Consider the following 20,911-nt stretch of genomic DNA (forward strand, 5'->3'; position numbering starts at 1 on the left):
AAACGTAGCAGTTTTCGTTTTCCTAAATAGAATTGTCCTAAATAGAATGTCCTGTGCCAGACAGCACAGGACAGAAATGCATGGAGAAGACTGAGGCTCACTGAGGGAGACCTATATCCAGCATTGGATAGATCCGGGTTGAATTATGACGATGATGAATTACAAGACGCCATCTTTAAAGAGCTCTAGCTTTCCACGGAAGCATTTTTGAACTAGGTGAATTGAGTTAAATTTTCTTAAAATTATCTGAGGAATCTCCAGTTTTCGTTTGTTATGAGAGCTTCTGGACACCCTGTATAATATAATGGGTAGGTAAATTCCCTACTATAACCAATAAATTGTAAAAGTTGTCTATTTACTTTTATTACGTTTACTTAGATAAAAATATGATCTAATCACTTAAAATAAAGATGTTACAGTTTGCTATTAGATTTGAAAAGTGTGTAAAAATTCCGAGACATTATTCAGGAAAATAATATTTAATAGGATACGATTGTTTTAATGATATACAAATGAATTTTTTGTATTATTCATCTTTGCGGTTATCCTGCCAAGTTGTAAACGGTTTTAGATTAGTGTTTTTTAAGCATACTCGACATGGTATGACTCAGAAAATTGTGGTGATATGCAGGGCCGCGCCAAGGCTTTCAAGCGCCCCGGGGCAAGTAATTTTAGGCGCCCCTTTCCTCCTTCTTTTGTAGTAGTTTTTTGTAGCTTAGTGAATCATTATACGGTATACCTACAAACCATTTTTTATGTGTTAGGAGAGTATCATCATCATCATAATCTAACTGTTATCGTCCACTGCTGAACATAGGCCTCCTCTAAGTTACTCCATGTCTCCCTATCTTGAGCTACTAGCTATCCAGTTCCCGGCAGTTCTCTTTACATCGTCACTCCAGCGCGTTGGTGGTCGATCTCTGCTTCGTTTATCCGATTGTCCGCCCGCCGTCGCTATTCCAATAATCTTCTAGTCTAGCTGTTGCTCGGTGTTCTTGCCACATGACCTGCACATATCCATTTCTTTTTTGCTACCTGTTCTACTATGTCTTTGATTTTTGTTATTTGCCTGATATTATTTGGTATTCTGCCTCCTTGTGGTTCTTAGCATGGCCCTCTGGGTAACCCTTATTTTCTGCTCTTAGATTTTCAGCAGCAGGAAAGTAATATACTGATAAGTTATTACGAATACTATAAATATTTACAAATAACGATTACATTATAAATATATAATTATTACTATAGTCCATTTGCTCACAGCTTTTGCTCCGTACCTATTTTAAAGAACCGCTTGGATTGACATGAAATTTATAATAAACGCATAGCTTAGCTAATTTATAATAAAGAAAAAAAATTATATTAGTTAAAACTATAAAAGTTAAAACTAAGTCCGGAAGAGGATAAACTGACTAATTCTAAGCAACTTTTGTTCCATATACAGTTTTTTCAATAATTCAATATTTTTCGAGTTATTTGCGAGTGAATATGTTCATTTTCAACATAAAAACCACGGTTTTAGACGTTTTCGCAAAAAACACAAAAAGTGTGTATTTTACTGAAAAAAATGTTCTTAGCAAAAATATAGCTTATAAAAAAATTTAAAAAAACTTGTGCAGGCATGAGTAGAGGAAGAGTTGTAGCTCGAGAAAAGTGGGTTGTTATTCGTCAAATTCCAAATCGAACATTTTAACGTAAAATAACCAAAAAATTAAGCACTTTTCGGGCAAAACTCGTTATAACTTTTAAAATATTTAGAAAAAGCTTTATTTTCGTTTTTTTTTAAAGTTTTTAGCAGCAAAAGTAATCCAGTAACGCTAAAAATAAAGTCGGTCCCTTTTTTTTGGTAAAAAATATCGTAAAAATATCCGCTTAATTAGCATCCCACATGAAATTAATCGTTACAGCTTTAAAATTTACTTCACTTATGTATCTTTATATGATCTGGAAATTTCACCATTTCAAAGTGCTTATTTTTGAAAAAAATTGGTTTTAAATAAAAAAAAATAATTTGAAATTTTGAAGGAAACGCCTTTTTTTCAAAATTTTTCCTTAGAACGTATTTTCGAAAACCGTCTAAAAACGTGGTTTTTTTGCTAAAATCCGTCTAAAACCGTGGTTTTTTTTTGTTAAAGAATGAACATATTCACTCGCAAATATCTCGAAAGGTAGATATTGACTTAAATAATATAAACACTTTATAGAACAACTTAACTTTATACATATTATGTAGTTACATACAATTCGTCAGTTTATTCACTTCCGGACTTATTTTGAACGTATATTGCTCCCCTAGGACGAAAGCACACGTCGACACAATATTATTTTCTTCTTTGACATGTTAGCTATGTGTATGCCAAATTTCATGTTCATCCAAGCTGTTCTCTAAAATTCAGAGGTTTTGCAATATTTTACCGTGAGTGAATGGAGTAATACTAGTAAAAGTTCAGTTTAATGAGAAAAATAACGGTTCGTACACTTAGGGGATCAAAGTAATAATAACTGCTATTTTTATATCTACCTACGATTGGTAAATTTTCAATTTTACAAGATAATAAAAGATTACTAATATTTCTGGTAAGTAATTTCGGTATTGTTAAATTTTTTTTTTCGACACCTGCCGGCGCCTTTTTTTCGGCGCCGAGGGGCACCGCCCCTCTCCGCCCTTATGGACGGCGCGGCCCTGGTGATATGAACATGTTTGTATAACACCCTGAAATAATTTTACAGACACACAATTTAATTTTTTTATACGAAATAACTATACAACCATCCTGCCTCTTTGAAAATAGATTTATATTAACCTTCTTGAGATATGTGCGAAATGGCATGATTTAGAAAATCGTGTAGTTTTCCACGAATTGTCTTACAAATTATTTAACTATATATAGTAAAAAAGGTGGTGTAACTAAGCATCCTGCCATTTTGAATAATGTCTACAAAAATTATTTATTTTATAACAAAATTTATTTTATGACTTAAAAAATCACGGAACCAGAGTGAAAATTTTATACAGAATTTTCCAAGAAACAAGTGCAGTTAAACATTAGGTGACGTCATGCCAATATTTTTTTTGTAATTTTGAAATAAATATGATTAATTTATTAAGTTGGCAGGACTTAGAAAATTATGAAAATTTCATTATTTTCATTACATGTTTGTATATCTGTATTGGGACCGTTCAAGTTCGGCAAAGCGACCTCTATTTCTACGCTCTGTACTTTTATTCGCACTTTTAATTATATTGGCCAATTATATTAGTCCTGGTTGCTGGATAATTGTCAAGGCCATAGTCCAAAAAAATAATAAGAAAAAATAAGATGCAGGTTATGTTATGCAAACGTAAACAATTGTATGTAGTAAATAAAATTAGTTATTAAAATGCAGTACTGCAAGCAAAATACAATTAATTAAATTTACCTTTATATAATAATTGCATATCATATCAATATTGTGGAGCAATATATAATTTTTCTGCTTCAATGACAGAAGGTATGAAATATACGTCAATTTTACAATTTCAATTGACAATATGAATTACTTAAGATAGTTGCAATATTTCTCCGCGACTCGCGCACGGTCGTTTCTCGTTTCCCTTCCAAGTACTTGCAGTCCTTTTGCAACCGTCCTGCCCAAAAAATTTTCTTCATAAAACAGATAGTATCCTGTTATTCTATGGACATGGCAGGACTTAAAAATTCATTGCAACTCCCAATTTTTTTTTCATGGAAAATCTAATTTTCACAGGAAAATGTCACAGGAAACCCGTGAATTTTTCCACAAATTGTAAGTACCTTCTCTAACCTTCCAGTATTGCAAAGGGCAGGACTTAGAAAATCGTGGTTGAACTTCTGTTAATATCTCCCGGTTTATTATAGATAATATAAACAATACATAAGTAAAGTAACTTGTAAAGCAGTAACGATTAATTTTATTTGAGAAGCTAATTAAGGGGTGATTTTCGCGATTTTTTTACCAAAAAATAAAAGGGAGCAACAATATTTTGAGCGTAACTCACTTACTTTTAATGTTAGAAGTTTTTTTTAAAAAAACAAAAATAAACCTTTTTTTAAACACTTTAAAAAAGTTGTAATTAATTTTCTCCGAAAAGTGCTCCGTTTTTTGGTTATTTCACATTGAACTATTCGATTTGGAATTTGACGAAGAAGAACCTACATTTCATTAGCTGCAACTCTGCTTCTACTGGGTTTTGTAGACGTTACGCATACACCATTTTTTCAATTTTTTATAAGCTATATTTTTACTAAGAATATTTTTTCGTTAAAACACTTACTTTTTGAGTTATCTCCGAAAAACCATCAAAAACATTTTTTTTTGGTTAAAAATGAACACATTCACTGGCAAATAACTCGAAAATTATTGACTTAGTAAAAAAACTCTATAGAACAAAAGTTACTCAGAATTAGTCATTTTATCCAATTCCGGACTTATTTTGAACGTATATTTTTTCACCCCCGAGAAAAAATTTTCACCCTGTATTTTCCAATTTTTGTAAAATGGAGGGGATGTCGAATTGTAATCTTTTTCTTATATAATAATAGACAATTTCAACTACCTATTCCCAAATTTTCATCCTTCCTTTATTTATTTGGATGTTTTCGTAAAATTTTGCGTTCCCTGATCGGACTAATAGCATTTTTTACTAAGTTAATACTTTTTGCGTTATTTGCGAGTAAATATGTTTATTTTTCAACAAAAAAAAATACGTTCTTAAAAAGTTTTTTGAAAATAATTCAAAAAGTAAGTATTTTATCTAAAAAAAAATCTTAGCAAAATAGAGCCCATAAAAAACTAAAAAAAAATGGTGTACACATGAGGTCTCTAGACCTAGTAGAAGCCTAGCTATAACTCTCTAGACTTATAGCTAATAAAAAATAGGTTCATACTCGGCAAATTCCAAATGGAATATTTCAAGGTGAAATATCCAAAAAATGAAGCACTTTTTGGGGAAAACTAATCATAGCTTTCTTAAAGTGTTTAAAAAAGCTATATTTTTATTTTCCAGAAAAGTTTCTAGCCTTAAAAGTAAGGACATTACGCTCAAAATAAAGTTGGTCCTTTTTTTGGTAAAAAAATCGTGAAAATCACCCCTTAATTAGCATCCCAAATGAAATTAATCGTTACCACTTCACAAGTTGCTTGACTCGTTTATGTACTCGTATTGTTTATATGATCTGTAAGTTTCATCGGTTTAAAGTGCTTATTTTTTAAGGAGCTGTAGTTGACAGAGCTTAAACTAAATAGAATAATCACGAGTTTATGCAAATTTTGAACAGCCATATTTTAACTAATTTTTGCCTTACAGAAAAACAAAATGTGCAAAATATTAAGAATAGCAAAACCTACAATTTTTTACTGTTTGTGATTTTTGGTATCGCTAATAAATTTTAAGATATTTAAATTTTTTTACTGCTTGCTTTATTTCCTTATTCCATCATCCAGTTCTTTTATTTTCCATTCTTTCTTATTCCACATACTTGTTTTGCAGTATTCTATAACGTGTCTCTCAATTTTTTCCATCTCTCTTCCATATTCCATATCTCCTCATTGTTTTCATGCTGTTCCAGTATTTTATCTGTCTCTCTTTGGTATAACTTCCTCACTTCCATATTTTTCATCTTATGTATTGCTATTCTTGTATATTGAGAGCTCTCTATTATTTCCATTAGTTTCATGTTTATCTCTGCTGTCACTAGTCTGTATTGGGTACGGAGTTCGGCTTCGTTCTCTGTTTTTATATTTTGTATCGTTAGGTCTGCGTCTCGAGGATATACTATGTAGTCAATTATGCTTCTCGCATTTCTTTCTTCTGCTACGTATGTATATTTTTCGTTTCTTGGTTGATGCCAGAAAGAGTTACGTATTAACAAGTCATTTATTTGGCAGAAACTTATCATTCTTCTACCATTCCTATTTATCGTCTCTTCTCCATACCTTCCCAAGCAGCCTAATGCCATATTTTCGTCATTTCCTATTCTTGCATTCCAGTCTCCTAGTAAAATGATGTTTTTGCTTTCCTCTTGTATCTCATCAATAAGTTTCTGTATCTCATCATAGAACAGTTCTGTTTTTTCATGCTCTGTTTCTTCTACCGGTGCATATACCTGTATTATGTGACATTCTCCTTCTTCGAACTCTATTTTTATGTATATGGTTCTTGATGATACTGGTTTGAATTTGGTTATTCTTCTATTCATTTCTTTCGTTACAACTATTCCCACGCCTTCTTTTGCCCTTTGTCCTATCTGGACTCCGGAATAGTATAGTATGTGCTGCCCTCCGATATCGACAATTCCATTTCCTACTTTTTTCGTCTCGCTTATTCCTATCAACTTCAGCTCAAATCTTTCCATTTCCTCTGTTAATTCACGTTCTTTTCCTGTTATCGAGGTTATATTCCATGTACCCATTCTCGTTTGACATTTGTTTTCATTTTTATTTTCTTCCTTGTTATTAGTTATCCTCGTTGTTTGCTCTTTCATAGTACTGGTTGTTCCATGTCCTTTCCTGTCCGTTCCTGTCTCCGTATATTGTTCTGGTTTTAATCTTAGTTTTTTGCTGGATGGGTTAATTTCATCATTTTTTATCTTTGGTCATTTTCGCTGTGAGGGAATCTATCACTCATTGTTCTGGCTCTAGATTTATCTATGGGAGTTTCTGTAATATTTTCCTTTCTTCGTTCATCCATTGAAGTTTGAAGTATTCCATGTTTTGACTTCTTCTATTCCGTGTTCATCCCCGTTTATTATTAGCTTGTCATATTTAATCTTTTGCTTTCCTCTTGTATCTCATCAATAAGTTTCTGTATCTCTGTATCTCTCCCTTTTGTTCTTGCTTCTTCCATTTGCTTTAAAAGTATTTTTCTTTGTTCCAAGATGGTTTTTGGGTAATTCTCATTCACGAACCATTTTATTCCTTTTAATTTCCCACTTGCCTTTAGGATTTCCATTTTTTTACTTCCACTTGTTAGCTCAACAAGGACCGGTCTTTCCGAGTTGTTAGTTTTACCGCCTAATCTTCTAATTTCTGTTGTTTCTTGGTCTGCTCTGCAATGTGCTTCCATTTTGTTCATGACTTCCTGCACTTTGTTTGACAACATTTGGGTATCTTCATTTTCTGTTTCTTCAAGACCGTATATAATTAAGTTTTTTCTTCTCATCTCTTTCTCAATTTTCTCCATTCTATCTCTCTGTTGGTTTATTTCTTGCTTTAGTAGCATATTTTCTCTTTTGAGCTCCTGGTTTTGATTTCTTAATTCTTTAAGCTCTTCTTGGATTCCATCCAATTTTTGTTCTATCCTCGTATCCCTTGCTTCCATTCTGTCCAATTTTTCTCGCAAATCTTTTATGAATTCTTCCATGTTGTTACTATTTGATTGTGGGTTTAGGGAGAATTTCCACAAAGTTTGTGTTCAATCGTAGTTAATTAGATACTAAAGTATATTTCGAGTAATATCACGAAATTTTCGATTTTCTAAATCTGACTGAATTGAACATTGGGCAAAATCCCATCTTATAGTTTAGGAAAATACTCGTCCATCCATATTTCAACTCTCCATTTTGGTCCAAGGGTGTGGCTTTTACGGCCCTTCACATTTTTGGTCTGTTTTTCATTCTCGTCCCCAAAACTCCTAAAAATTTCAAATATTTAAGTCCGACCTTTGCGGCTTCTGATAGTATTGATCATTACCTTTCCAACTCATGTCTAATTTTTACAATCTGTTATACCATTCAAAAGTTACCGAGCTCAGAAGTATGATTTAATTTTTATTTAAAAAGGGGAAAATGTTTGTGGATATGTATGTATATATATGTATGTATGTGTGTGGAAAAGTTACACCGATCTGAATTTCTTTTTCTGTGTTTCAAGAGGGACCGATTCAGAACCGGTGTAGTTTGTGACTTTTGACCACCCATAAGCCAGCTAGGGCTAGGTAGACACAAAATGGCAAATTTTTTGGGCGTATATATCTTAGGTTCAAGAAGAGACAGGAAAACCGCAAATACACCAAATCAATAGCGTTGAGTTAAGCTTTCAAATGGTGCCTAAGCGGTGAAGATCATACCTACACACGGCTCAGTATAGCCGAAAAACAAAAAATTTAAACTTTGAAAATTTTGGCTTTTCGACAATTACTCAAAATTTCAACATACAAATTGCGCTAATAACTGATCGTTTGTAGGAGAACTCTAGACGCGTCTAACGGTGTATAACTCATCTCTGAGAAAATTAGAGTTTTTGAGTTATAGGTTTCATAAGTATAATCAAATCTATTTCTTATGAGAAAAACGGGTTTTCAAGCTCAATAATTCCTGTAATACCTTCAGTTATCATATTTGACCATAGATGCATTAGGTACTACTTGACAATACGTTTCAAACTCATGTTTAATGATCAAAATCGGTTAAGCTGTTCAGAAGTTATCGAGCTTCAAAAGTATAATCCATTTAACCATTATCGCTGAAATGGTTTATGTAGTTGTAGTGGTTACGACGCAAAGTTTAATAGGGACATCCTAGTTCATTTGCCGGCCATAATTATTAGTATGGCTGGGATATGAACTCGGATTGTCTTATCACATGTCTGGTGTAACTACTACATCATTTGGAAATGAATGCGACAAAGGCGACTATAACGCTTAACGTGTAATCGAGAAACATTACAATTCAACTTCATACATTTAATTTGTAAAAAACATTGAAAAACTCCTGATACCAGAATAAAAAATCGCTAAACGCCGTAAAAATGAGTGGCGCCTTGAAAATTCCAGCTACAAAATAGCTGATATGAATATTACGTGAGGGTAAAATGTATTTTAATTTTGGTATTCTAGTTTTATTTTGAAAAATTTGTTTCATAATATTTGCTAAATTTGAAGTAGGACGCGCCACAAAAGAGCCTCAAAATGCAAACTGTATCAAAGTTACTCTTTTGTGGAGCGTCTTACTTCAAATTTAGCAAATATTGTGGAAACAATCTTTCAAAGTAAAACTAGAATTTTATTTTCCATCAAAATGAAAATACATTTTCGCGCCACGTAATATTCATATCAGCTCTTTTGTAGCTGGAATATTCTATGCGCCACTCAATTTTACGACGTTTAGCGGTTTTTTATTCTTGTATAAATAACACACAAATAAAGTAACTTGTGAAGTGGCAATGGTTATTTTGATTTAAGATGCCAATTAGGGGGGTGATTTTACCGAGATTTTTGGACCAAAAAATGGACCAATTTTATTTTGAGAGTAACTTGCTTACTTTTGATGCTAGAAACTTTTTAAAAAACAAAAATAAATATATTCTTAAACACTAAAAATGAGTTTTACCCAAAAAGTGCATATATTTTTGGTTATTTCACGTTGAAATATTAGCTTTGAAATTTAACGGATATGAACCTATTTTTCATTAACTACAACTTTGCTTATACTGGGTCTAGAGAGTTCACACGTGCACCATTTTTTAACCTTTTTAAAAGCTATATTTTTGCTAAAAACATTTTTTTCGATAAAATATTTACTTTTTGAGTTATTTGCAAAAAACGGCCTAAAAACGTGTTTTCTTTGTTGAAAATTGAGCATATTTACCCACAAATAACTCGAAAAGCATTAGCTTAATGAAAAAATACATCAGAACAGGGGTCATCCACTGGCGGATCCAGAAATTTTTTTTGGGGGGGTCACGGATCTTGATGGTGATTACTTTTCTCTGATGCAAGGTCACTTTTAGTCTTACCACCAATAGGATAAGTGGGCTTTTAAATATTTTTGCGGGGGTCATGACCGCGTGACCCCCTCTGGATCCGCTAGTGGGGTTATCAATTATATTCCCTTGAGGGTCCGTTTTGCAAACCTATGACACTTGCGGGGTCCGGTGTTAATGCTACCTGTGTCTGATTCAGTTTCTTTGCGGATTCTTGATAAAAAATATCCCCTTTTAAACTAATCAGAAGGGTGCCGAGCGAAATTTTTGGACAGACATTAAAATTTTTTTTAAACATCACCTTTTTGCCCCCGAAAATATGTTTTCGGCATTTTTGGGCTCATCCTAATGTACCGAATCTTAATAGAGTTCATTATTGAAAAAGCTGCTTCGCACACATAAGTTGAGCCGAACATAGTACACAATTTCATAGCCAAACATTTTCAAAATTGCAAAACACTATATTCTGAATTTAATCGCGGCCAGCACAAAACTAGCCTAGGGTCCGGATGCGAACCGCTGTCCGCCAACTAATGACCCATGGTATAGAACATAAGTTGCTTAGAATTAGTCAGTTTATCTATTTCCGGACTTATTTGGAACGCATATTTTTTCACCCCCGAAAAGGGGTGAAACTCACTTCCAGGGAAAAATCACACATTGGCTTAGGGTCGATTTTTCATACCTGCGGTAATCTATGGTTCAGTTGAACCAGGTTCACCGGTGATCTACGGTTTTGTTCGGAATGCATTTCTCATTGCACGTTCATGTCAGCGCTCGTTTTACAGCTCTCGAGAAATGCCAATAGATGGCAAAAGGTAAAAAACTGTCGCCATTTTGAACTACCTTTTTTATGCTGTTTTTGAATAAAGTTAAATTTAAGTATTTATAGTCAAATAGTCATTTTAATAATTATAAATAAATATTATAAAAACAAAAATAATGTTATCGTTTATCGTTAGGCTTAATATAACAAAATAGGATATATTTATATTATGACAGCGTTTCGTGTTAATACAACGCATGCGTAGTCCATGAAATCATCTGAACTGAGTTCTGAAATCTTTGAACAGCCGAATTCCACCGTTCAAGCATCGTTCAAGTTTAAACTGCCATCGGTTGAATGTGCGAATTGAGAAAGACGATTTTGACTTTAAACTGACGTTTACTAGAAGTTCAGGTTAAACTGGAGTTAAAATCGATATGAGAAATTGGCCCTTAGTATCACTATTCTTCTTTGACATGTTAGCCATGTGTATGCCAAATTTCATGTCAATCCAAGAGGTTATTTAAAATTTGGAGCAAAAACCATGATTCAATGTACTAATAAATAATTTGTCATTTATGCAAACTTCTTCTTATAAAGTGGTCCTCTAAATGCTGAAATGAGCTATCTAGTTGGTTTTTTATTTGACAGGTGACTGTTATGTGACAGGACTCTGTCTCTGATGTAAGTCTCTGAAAATGAATGTTTACGTCCCTCTAAGCCATCTATGAAAATTTTTATTCATTAATTTTAAGTTTGACTGATCTATCTTTTCACCCTTAGGTTTTTATTTAATTATTTTGTAAAAAATCTCATAGTTTTTTCCTATGGTAAAATGACCCAACTTAATTTCCTTGATTTTCAAAAGGACTTCCTTACTTTTTCCCATCCTTGTCAGAATATTGTCGATGCTTATTTATGTTCTGTCCAGGAGAAACAAAACATCTTCTATAGTGGTAGGGGAGCAAAGTATGCTAAATTTGCAGTCACTCAAGCGTTATGGGGACCTGTTGGGTTGTGAAGAGTAGGTCCTAAAACCAAAAAAAGTTAAGTAAAGTTTTCCATTTTAGTGGGGACTTTCCATTTTTTAATTTAATGTTCCATTTCCAACAATCGTTTTTTCCGATTATAGCGCCATATATCCATAATTCGAAAAAATTTCTCGAATAAAAGTTTCTTATTTTTACGTAAAGGATCCAAATCCGCAATTAAAATTTGAGGGCCCCATTTAAGATTTTAAAGTAACACCCCACTCCACCTCCGTGGGGGCTCGTGTTTAGTACCATTCGATAGATTTTTCAAAAACATTTTGAAAGTGTATTTTGTAGTTTTTCGATCTGATGTTCATTTTGCTAAATAACGCGGGCTTTGTAATGAAAATTTTAAATTTACCCCCCACCCCTCTCCGTGGGGCATCATGTTTAGTACCATTCGATAGATTTTTGAAAAACATTGGAGACGTATTTTTTAGTTTTTCGATCTGACGTTCATTTCGCGAAATATTCGCTTTTTTTTGTGAAATTTTTGACTCACCCATTTCCTTACGCCCCGCTCAAATCGTCAGATTTTTGAAATATACACTCTTTTACATGTACTTAACTTCCCTTATCTTAATCTGACAATTTCGAGTATTTTTAAGGAAAGATTTTTTTTTCGTGCCCCCCTTAACGAACTTCCCTGTGTTAAGAGCCAATATATGGTAGAGGTACGTCTGCAGGCTACCAGGTTTCTCCCCATATGATAATCTGACGCGCTCGAATAACTGCAAAAATCCCCGCTTGGGCTCCCCTACCATAGGCTACGTTCATTCTTGCTTTGATCCCACTCCTTGAGTATAATAATTTTCTTTGAAAAATGAAAATATTTAAATGAAAAACTAATAAACTTGGACATAGGAAATATTAAATAAAAATTGAAGTATGGTAATGGTACTATTATTCCATAGTGACATAAACATAATGTTCTATTTAAAAATACTGGGAAAATAATGTACTTGCGTTTTGATTCACCCTGTATTCGATATAAACAAAATTAGCAATATCAGTAACTTTTGAAAATTTTGCCAATCAATAAAAAAGGTGGCAGCCATATATCATTAGTATTGTGCTTCTTTTTAATTAGGTATACAGGGAGTTCAACATGTCTATTACAATTTTTATAGAAAATTATTTATAACTTTGTATATACCCTGTATAGTCCATTGAAATGTTACATTTAGGGTTGCATTTCTTAGAGGAGTCAATTTTATTTTTTTAATGTGTAGGGTATTTTCTCTTAATAAGAGAAAATTTTGTAAGAACTTTCCTTTTGGAGATTATAACTTTTTTTCCGGTCAAAATACGATAATACCAAATACGATACGTTCAGAATACGATAAAAACAAAACCTTAGGCTTATATACTTTTCTATCTATATATTTATTTATTATAATTTTAACATTCCTATGCTACTATTAAGCTATTTTCCCTTTTCGGGGCGACCCTTTTCCCCGCCACCTATGAGGTAGAGTCTGGAGGCGCGTTTTTTGTGTGGTATCCCCAATAGGCCTAATCCACAGACAATTTCTAGACAAAATAATATTATTTATTATTACATCTTGAAAAAGATCTATCATAGTTATTATTTTTTTCATTTTTTTCGATGGTCCAGGCTGCGAGTCAAGATCTGAATCAGTATCCGAGGTGAATTTTTGTGGTATAATGAGAGTTAGATTTGGCGTCACTGTCGGTAAATCATCTTTCAATTCATTTTCTTTAATAATTAATGTTGATATGTCCACGATGTTGCTGCAACTTTCACCACCATAATGGAGACACACTGCTGAACATTTGAGGTCTGCTTTTTGGCAACCACATGCACTTCCAATTTCCATTGAATCTGCAAAAGATGAATTAAATAAGCTCAGGGGTACTGGAGGCTTAAAAGTTTGGATTGGTATTTAAAATTTTCAATGTTTTTCCAGCCCAAATCTTCTGGATCACAATGTTTACCGAGCCATGACTGAATCTTGTGATACACTCGGAGTCTGTGAAATCGGGCTGCATCTTGTGTTGGAGGAAGTGAGAAGAGATTAAATGCATTTTTTGTCACTGTTTTAGCGAATCGTTTGTATCTCATGGTTTCCAGAGAATCGTCATTATTTCCGCCATATAAAGAGACGAAAAACGTTCGCCGACAACATTGAGTAAAGATGGCTCGACTTTCCCACTGACAAATAATTTTCCTCAGAGGTTTCTTACAAATAAAATAACCACCACTCATGATGCGCGCTTACAAAAAACACAAAATGCTTATCTAATCATAAAGATATAAATTTTACCCACAAGACTCTCAATAGTATTATCTATAAAACTCAAAATACTTTTCACAATTTTTAATACGACTTCACGTGGCGAAATAGGTTGCACAACTGTAAGAATAAGTTAAGTAGAGGGAACCGACTGCTCACAGGCAGATATTCAGTCCTGTATGGAGGAAGAATGACGTAACTGCAAATTTTCTCAATTCCTGTTTATTGTGAATTAACTTCTAAAATATTATGTACAGATGATACAAAAACGACCGAACTAAAAAAATGTACTGAGCCACTATAGGGTAGTCGCGTCGTTACTGAAATACGCGCTACGTTAGACCTTGTGTCAGATGCATAATGACGCAATTGTAGATAGGGTTGAAAATGGGGCGATTAAATTAAGATAATGAAATTCGAACCAATATCGATGAAAATAAAAGCCATCGTTGTCAAAAAACAAACGCCATGCCGATTCTCCTGGACGATTACTCTTATAGTCCGTTCTTTAACGGTAAAAGATTGCAAAACTCTAAATTTTAAAGAACCGCTTGGATTGACATGAAATTTGGCATACACATAGCTAACAAGTCAAAGAAAAAAAGTGATATTGTGCCGATATGTGCTTTTGCCCTGGGGGTGGTTTTCACCCCCTCTTGTGGGTGAAAAAATATTCGTCCAAAGAAAGTCAGGAAATCGATAAACTGGCTAATTTTAAGTAACTTTTGTTCTATAGAGTTTTTTCACTAAGTCAATACTTTTCAAGTTATTTGGCAGTGAATATGTTCATTTTTTCAACAAAATAACCACGCTTTTAGACGGTTAATCGCAAATCACTCAAATAGTAAGTATTTTGTCGAAAAAACATTCTTAGTAAAAATATAGCCTGTGAAAAATTTTAAAAAATGGTGTATATATCACGTCTCTACACCTAGTAGAAGCAGAGTTATAGCTAATGAAAAATAGGTTCATATTCGTCAAATTCCAAATGGAATACTTTAACGTGAAATAACCAAAAATGAAGCACATTTCGGGGAAAACTTATTACAACTTATTTAAAGTGTTTAAAAAAAGCTTCATTTTTATTTAAAAAAAAATCTAGCATCAAAATTAAACAAGTTACGCTCAAAATAAAGTTAGTCCATTTTGGTTTTGGTAAAAAAACCGAGAAAATCACCCCCTAATTAGTATCTTAAATGAACTTAATCGTTACGACTTCACAAGTTTCTTGACTCGTGTATATATTGTTTATATGATCTGTAAGTTTCATCAGTTCAAAGTGCTTATTATTGAAAGGGCTGTAGTTAAAGGGGGTTGAACGAGTCACTGATCACGAATGTATGCAAATTTCGAAACACCAAATCTCAATCAATTTTTGTCTAACAGAAAAACAAAAAAATACATGATATTCAGAAAACCAAATCTGACTTTTTTTTTTCGAGATTTTTGGTATCTCTAATAATTTTTAAGTTATTCTGAAAAAAAGCATATTTTTCAAAATTAAAATTTTTAAAAATTTTACTTTGAACCAAATTTTTTCAAAAATAAGCACTTTGAATCGATGAAACTTACAGATCACATAAACACAACATAAGTAAAATAATTTGTTGAGCGGTAACGATTAATTTCATTTAAGTTGCTAATTAGGGGGTGGTCTTCTCGATTTTTTTTTGCAAAAACAAAAGGGACCAACTTTATTTTAAGCGTAACTTGCTTAAATTTAAAGCTATAAACTTTTTGTAAAAACGGAAATAAAGCTTTTTTAAAAAACTTTAAAAAAGTTATAATGGGTTTTTCCCAAAAAGTGCTTAATTTTTTGGATATTTTACGTCGAAATATTCTATTTGAAATTTGGTGTATATGAATCTATTTTTCATTGGCTATAACTCTGGTTCTGCGAGATCCAGAGACCTGACACGTACACCATTTTTTTACTTTTTTATAGGCTATATTTTTGCTAAGAACGTTTTTTTGACAAAATACTAACTTTTTGAGTTATTTGCGAAAAACCGTCTAAAAATGTGGTTATTTTTTTGAAAAATGAACATATTCACTCGCAAATAACTCAAAAAGTGTTGACTTGGTGAAAAACCTCTATAGAACAAAAGTTACTTAAAATTAGTCAGTTTACCCATTTCCGGACTTATTTTGGACATATATTTTTGTCACCCCAAGGCAAAAGCACACATCGGCACAATATCACTTTTTTTCTTTGACATGTAAGCTATACGTATGCCAAATTTCATGTCAATCCAAGCGGTTCTTTAAAATTTAGAGCAAAAACCGTGAAAGAATGGACTATTAATTTAATCCCTATTTTAAATATTCAAAAATCGTTTTTTTGCTCTTCTGAAGAATTTTGCATTTTTTGGTTGCGTCCTTCATCTTCTGGACCGGCGAATTTGTCCTCAAACAACTTCTTGTGCCTTTTATATAATATGCTTAATACGCTATAAGTTTTATAGTGGAGAGAAAGGTCAAAAATATATTAATAATAGCATAGGAATGTAAAAATCATAATCAATTGTATGTATAAAAATATATAGATAGAAAAGTAAGCCTAACGTTTTGTCTTTATTGTATCCCTATGAATTAAACAACTTTATAGTGGATATTATTCGCTGAAAAACACTCTACAAAATTGCTATAAGGTTATTTTATTGTAAAATGAACTGAAAATAGTTATAACCTCCAAAAGGTAACATATTAATAATAGCATAGGAATGTTAAAATCATAATAAATTGTATGAATTAAAAAATATATATAGATAGAAAAGTAAGCCTAACTTTTGTTTTTATTATATCCCTATGAGCATTCGAGAATCTGGTCAAGTTTGGAGCGCTGTAACACCTATATAAATAAATAGAATTAAACTTTATAGTGAAAATTGTTCGCTGAGAAACCCTCTACAAAATTGCTATAATGTTATTTTATTTTAAAATGAACTGAAAAAAAGTTATAACCTCCAAAAGGAAACTTGTTAAATTTTTTTAACTTATTTCTGTTTATATCTTTTATATATTTTTTGTTGGTCACTTGACGATACAAAGTAATAGAAACAAAACTGTAGAAAATTTAATTTGCTACATTTTATGTTTCATTAGATTTTGCCACCCACAAGGGTGGCGACCCCAAAAACTTGACCTTAAGCTCCTACTGATCTCCTCTACACAATAAAAAAAAAATTGACCCCTCCAACAAATGCAAGCACGGCCTAAAAAATGTAACATTTCAATTGACTAGTATAACTACGGTGGCCATATCTTTTTAAAGAAAAAAAAGTACCAAAAACAAAAATGTATTAAAAACGCAAAATGTATCTTGTTATTGGACAAATATAACTTTTTGGCTTTAAAAATAAATAAACTATGTAGCTAAACAAAAAATTATATCAATTAAACTAAACATAACACATTACATTAACTTTGAAAAAGTTACAAGCCTGTAATTAAGAGTTTTTAGATGAGGGACCTGGAATAGCCTCATCTTCTTCCGGTTCTTTGCATCATTCATATTTTTCTGAACTTAAAATTAATTTAAGAAGGTCCGGCTTCGACTAAAGTAATTGAAACATTTCATACAAGTCTCATCAAAATTTGCGTACACCAGCATCGCTGCCTTAAGAGTGGATATGGACATTTGTGACTTTTGCGACGTCCAATAATAATTATTTATTACAGAAACGCCGCACTAGTACCCGGAAGACACAAAATAAATTCGCATAATATTTGTAAGTTTTTCAGTTTGAATTGATCTACACACTTAAAAACTTTAAGCCATCGATCCTGACTATTTTTTTCTTCTCTGTTCCACTCAGAAATTTTTTCACTTCTAGCCACGTCTTTCAAAATTCCCAGTTCGTCAAAGAGTTGATCTTCGTTTAACATGGTTGCCTTGATATACAATTTAAAAGCTTCGAGAGAATAACAAACATCGTTCCATGTTATTTCATTTCTTATGCGAGCTCTACACTCTCGCCGACGTCGATAGAGGTTCAACAAGTACGAGAGTGTAGACGGCCACCTTGTGTAACTTTGCCTCACTTCGTTCTACTTCCATTCTCTGTCGGTCTGGTCAAAGAGATCTTTGTCGGTATGGCACCGCTCTTTGTCGGTATCGCACTTCCTCGCGAAATAGAACGAGTGTGTAGACGGGTACTTCGGACTACGGTCAACTTTGGCGAAGTAACTTCGCCGAGAGTGTGGAGCCCGCTTTAGATCTATGCTTTTGAATATTAAATTCATGAAAATTTGTACTTCAGTTTTCTAGGTACGTTACACATTTTGTGTAAAAATGTTTCACTTGTGCAGTGAAGTTTTGTGTACGACCACCGCACCATAAGCCTGATGTCTCACACACTTAAAATGTTTTTAAAGATCATTCATAAACGCATTTACCAAACACTTGATATGGATATTGAAGAAACCCACTTTGGATTTACACTACTAATCCAGAGATGCTTGGATGAACTAGGATATGTACGTCTGTTTCATTGATTACAACAAGGCTTTCGATAAAGTCCGCCACAAAGAGATAATGGACGTCTTCAAAGAAAAACAATTACAATACAATTACCTTTGAATTATAACAAATCTATATTATAAACAGCAGGCATACACATTAACGAACACACATCAGAAGAGTTCGAAAGTAAAAGAGGAGTGCGACAGGGGTGTGTATTGTCACTACTACAATTAAATGCATACTCTGAAGAAATTATGAAAAAAAATTCTTGAGGGAGGAACAGCAGGAATAAAGGTACCTAAATGGAACGCCAATTAACAACATTAGATATGCGGACGACATTATCATAATAGCGAACAACCTCCAAGACCTCCAAAAGCTAATGAACAAGATAGTTGAGTATGGAGAACAATATGGATTATCAGTAAACATCAAGAAAACTAAATTTATGAGGATATCAAAAACCCAAAATAATGATAAAAGCCTGACAATTAAAGGTAAAACTTTAGAACAAGTTGAAAACTACAACTATCTTGGCACAATAATTAATCACACAAACGATTACTCCAAATAAATCAAAGTTCGATAATTAAGACTTGAGAGTTAGGCTGCTGGCAAGGTGTTATATTTTCTCGACTCTGCTTTACGGGATAGAAGCATGGTCAATTAACGCGTCGACTACTAAAAAGTTGGAAGCATTTGAACTGTGGGTGAAGGTACCTGAAGATAGCATGGACCGAGCCTGTAACAAACAACGAAGTCATGAGAACAGTCAACAAAAGAATGGAAATATTGGAAACCATCAAGACACAAAAGCTGCAATATCTGGAACAGTATACAAAGAAATTTGTTTAAAAGTAGTAAAAGATAAAAATATTCATTTTTTAGAAAAAATAAGTACATTCGCGTGTCCTTAGAAAAGTTTTAAAGTACATTAGGACAATATTTAAAAATAAGTACTGTCCTACTTAAATAAGTACATATGGTCACCGTAAGTATAACATAATAAAACTTTATATTGTTGTAGAGGGATGTGAAAAAGATTCCGAATATACAACACACTGATCACTACGCCACCAACGTATGTGATATTAACATATAACATGTTATTATAACATATTAATATATTATATAAACACCTAAATGCTATATTAATTAACTAAAATCAAATGCTTACTCTTAATTGGTTTCTTACGGGCTTTATAGATACTTGCATCTTTAGGTGCCTTATGATTTGCACTATCCTTTATACCTTTTTCTATAATATCTTCATAGTGTTTGATTGTCTCGGTTATTTGTGTATGTGTTACTGTAACATAACACGAGATTAAGAGTATTGTCTTCAATTTCATTTTTAGTATATTATTTTTTGTTTCGCCAATATAAACGTCAGCTTTATAAAAAAACGCAATATATTTTGTGATATCAATAATATATTTACATTTTAATACAAAATTAATATGCATTAATTTATTATGTACTTGACAAAAGGATTAAATTATTACATAGGTGATTTATTTTTGTTTAACGTCACGAACGAATAATATTCCTGACGACTGAGTAAAAATTTAAAGATTTATTGTTAGTCCTGCTTTTTTTTTATTACTCTCTTAATCTCCATGCCCTATATTTCAAGGCATCTTTTTTCTGTGCAAGTTAAGGAGAAAAAAATCTACCGGTTACAACCTAAAACCGGTTTTTTACTCCGCAATAACCGGTTTTCCCAGTTATAACCGGTTTTTTAAAAAGTAATACCGGTGAAAAATTGGATAAGTTACCTCTAAAGAAAATAATGTCTTCAGAGAAAAAAAGGGGGAAATTTTCGTCCCCGCACGCGTTAATAATAAATGTTCTGACCTAAACAGAAATCCATTTGACAACACTGATAACTGATTTCTCTTTTCGATTCCAATAGGCTATTTTAGGCTATTTTAGGCTATTTTAGTTCCATTATTGCGTATTGCGATATCGATTCGAATGTAGTATCGCAAACTAAAGTGCAATGTAAATTGCAACTACCTTGGAGTGTGGAATTATAGAATGGTGATGGGGATGATGTTGATTTCACCCTATAGAAGTAAATTGAGCAACACCCTGTAGGAAGCTAACACATTGAAATATCACGGTAGCTCTAGTCTCAGAGATTGTAGTGTATGGATTTTTCATGGATGTTATAAGCAAAAGTTGTGGGAGATGTGATGCTGTTTATCAGATCAGACTATAAAAAGCAAGTAGGAAAGAGGAAAAATGTTACAACAGTCGGTGTCAGGCAGGGCCGCCGCTAAAGTGTTGGCCGCCCGTGTGCAACTTAATATTTGCCGCCCCCTTTTAACACTTTAGTCGTTTCAACATAGGTACTAGTATTTAAAAAAATGTGTAGGAGATACATCGTGATCGTAACGGGTATATGAAAAATAATTGCTCTGATTTCGACGTTACTTTTAGACCTGGATCCCGCGTACCAAAAAAAAGTTGATTAATAGCAAGCTGAAAGTTTGTTAATAGCTTAACGGTGTCTATTCTGACAAACTTTGATGTATGGGAACACTGGAACAGGGGAAGTTTTAATTGTGGAACAGGTTAAAAATTTGGAACGTCAGACTACGAAAACGTTCCATGTATTTTGTCGGACATAACTTCCAATTGATTTGTTATCATTTCATTAAACTCTCAT

At 32.8% G+C, this 20,911-nt stretch overlaps 1 protein-coding gene across 1 annotated transcript in view; it reads right to left on the bottom strand.

The window, feature by feature from the left end:
* LOC114339749 (glucose dehydrogenase [FAD, quinone]-like) overlaps nucleotides 1-20,911 on the bottom strand; it is a 97,087-nt gene that overhangs the window by 38,936 nt on the left and 37,240 nt on the right. The window contains exon 4 of the mRNA XM_050644841.1: nucleotides 19,415-19,546. Coding sequence (XP_050500798.1) covers nucleotides 19,415-19,546 — 132 coding nt within the window. The remainder of the gene's footprint in view (nucleotides 1-19,414; nucleotides 19,547-20,911) is intronic.

The sequence above is a fragment of the Diabrotica virgifera genome, chromosome 2 (genome assembly GCF_917563875.1).
Source record: "Diabrotica virgifera virgifera chromosome 2, PGI_DIABVI_V3a".
In the NCBI taxonomy this organism is placed as follows: domain Eukaryota; kingdom Metazoa; phylum Arthropoda; class Insecta; order Coleoptera; family Chrysomelidae; genus Diabrotica; species Diabrotica virgifera.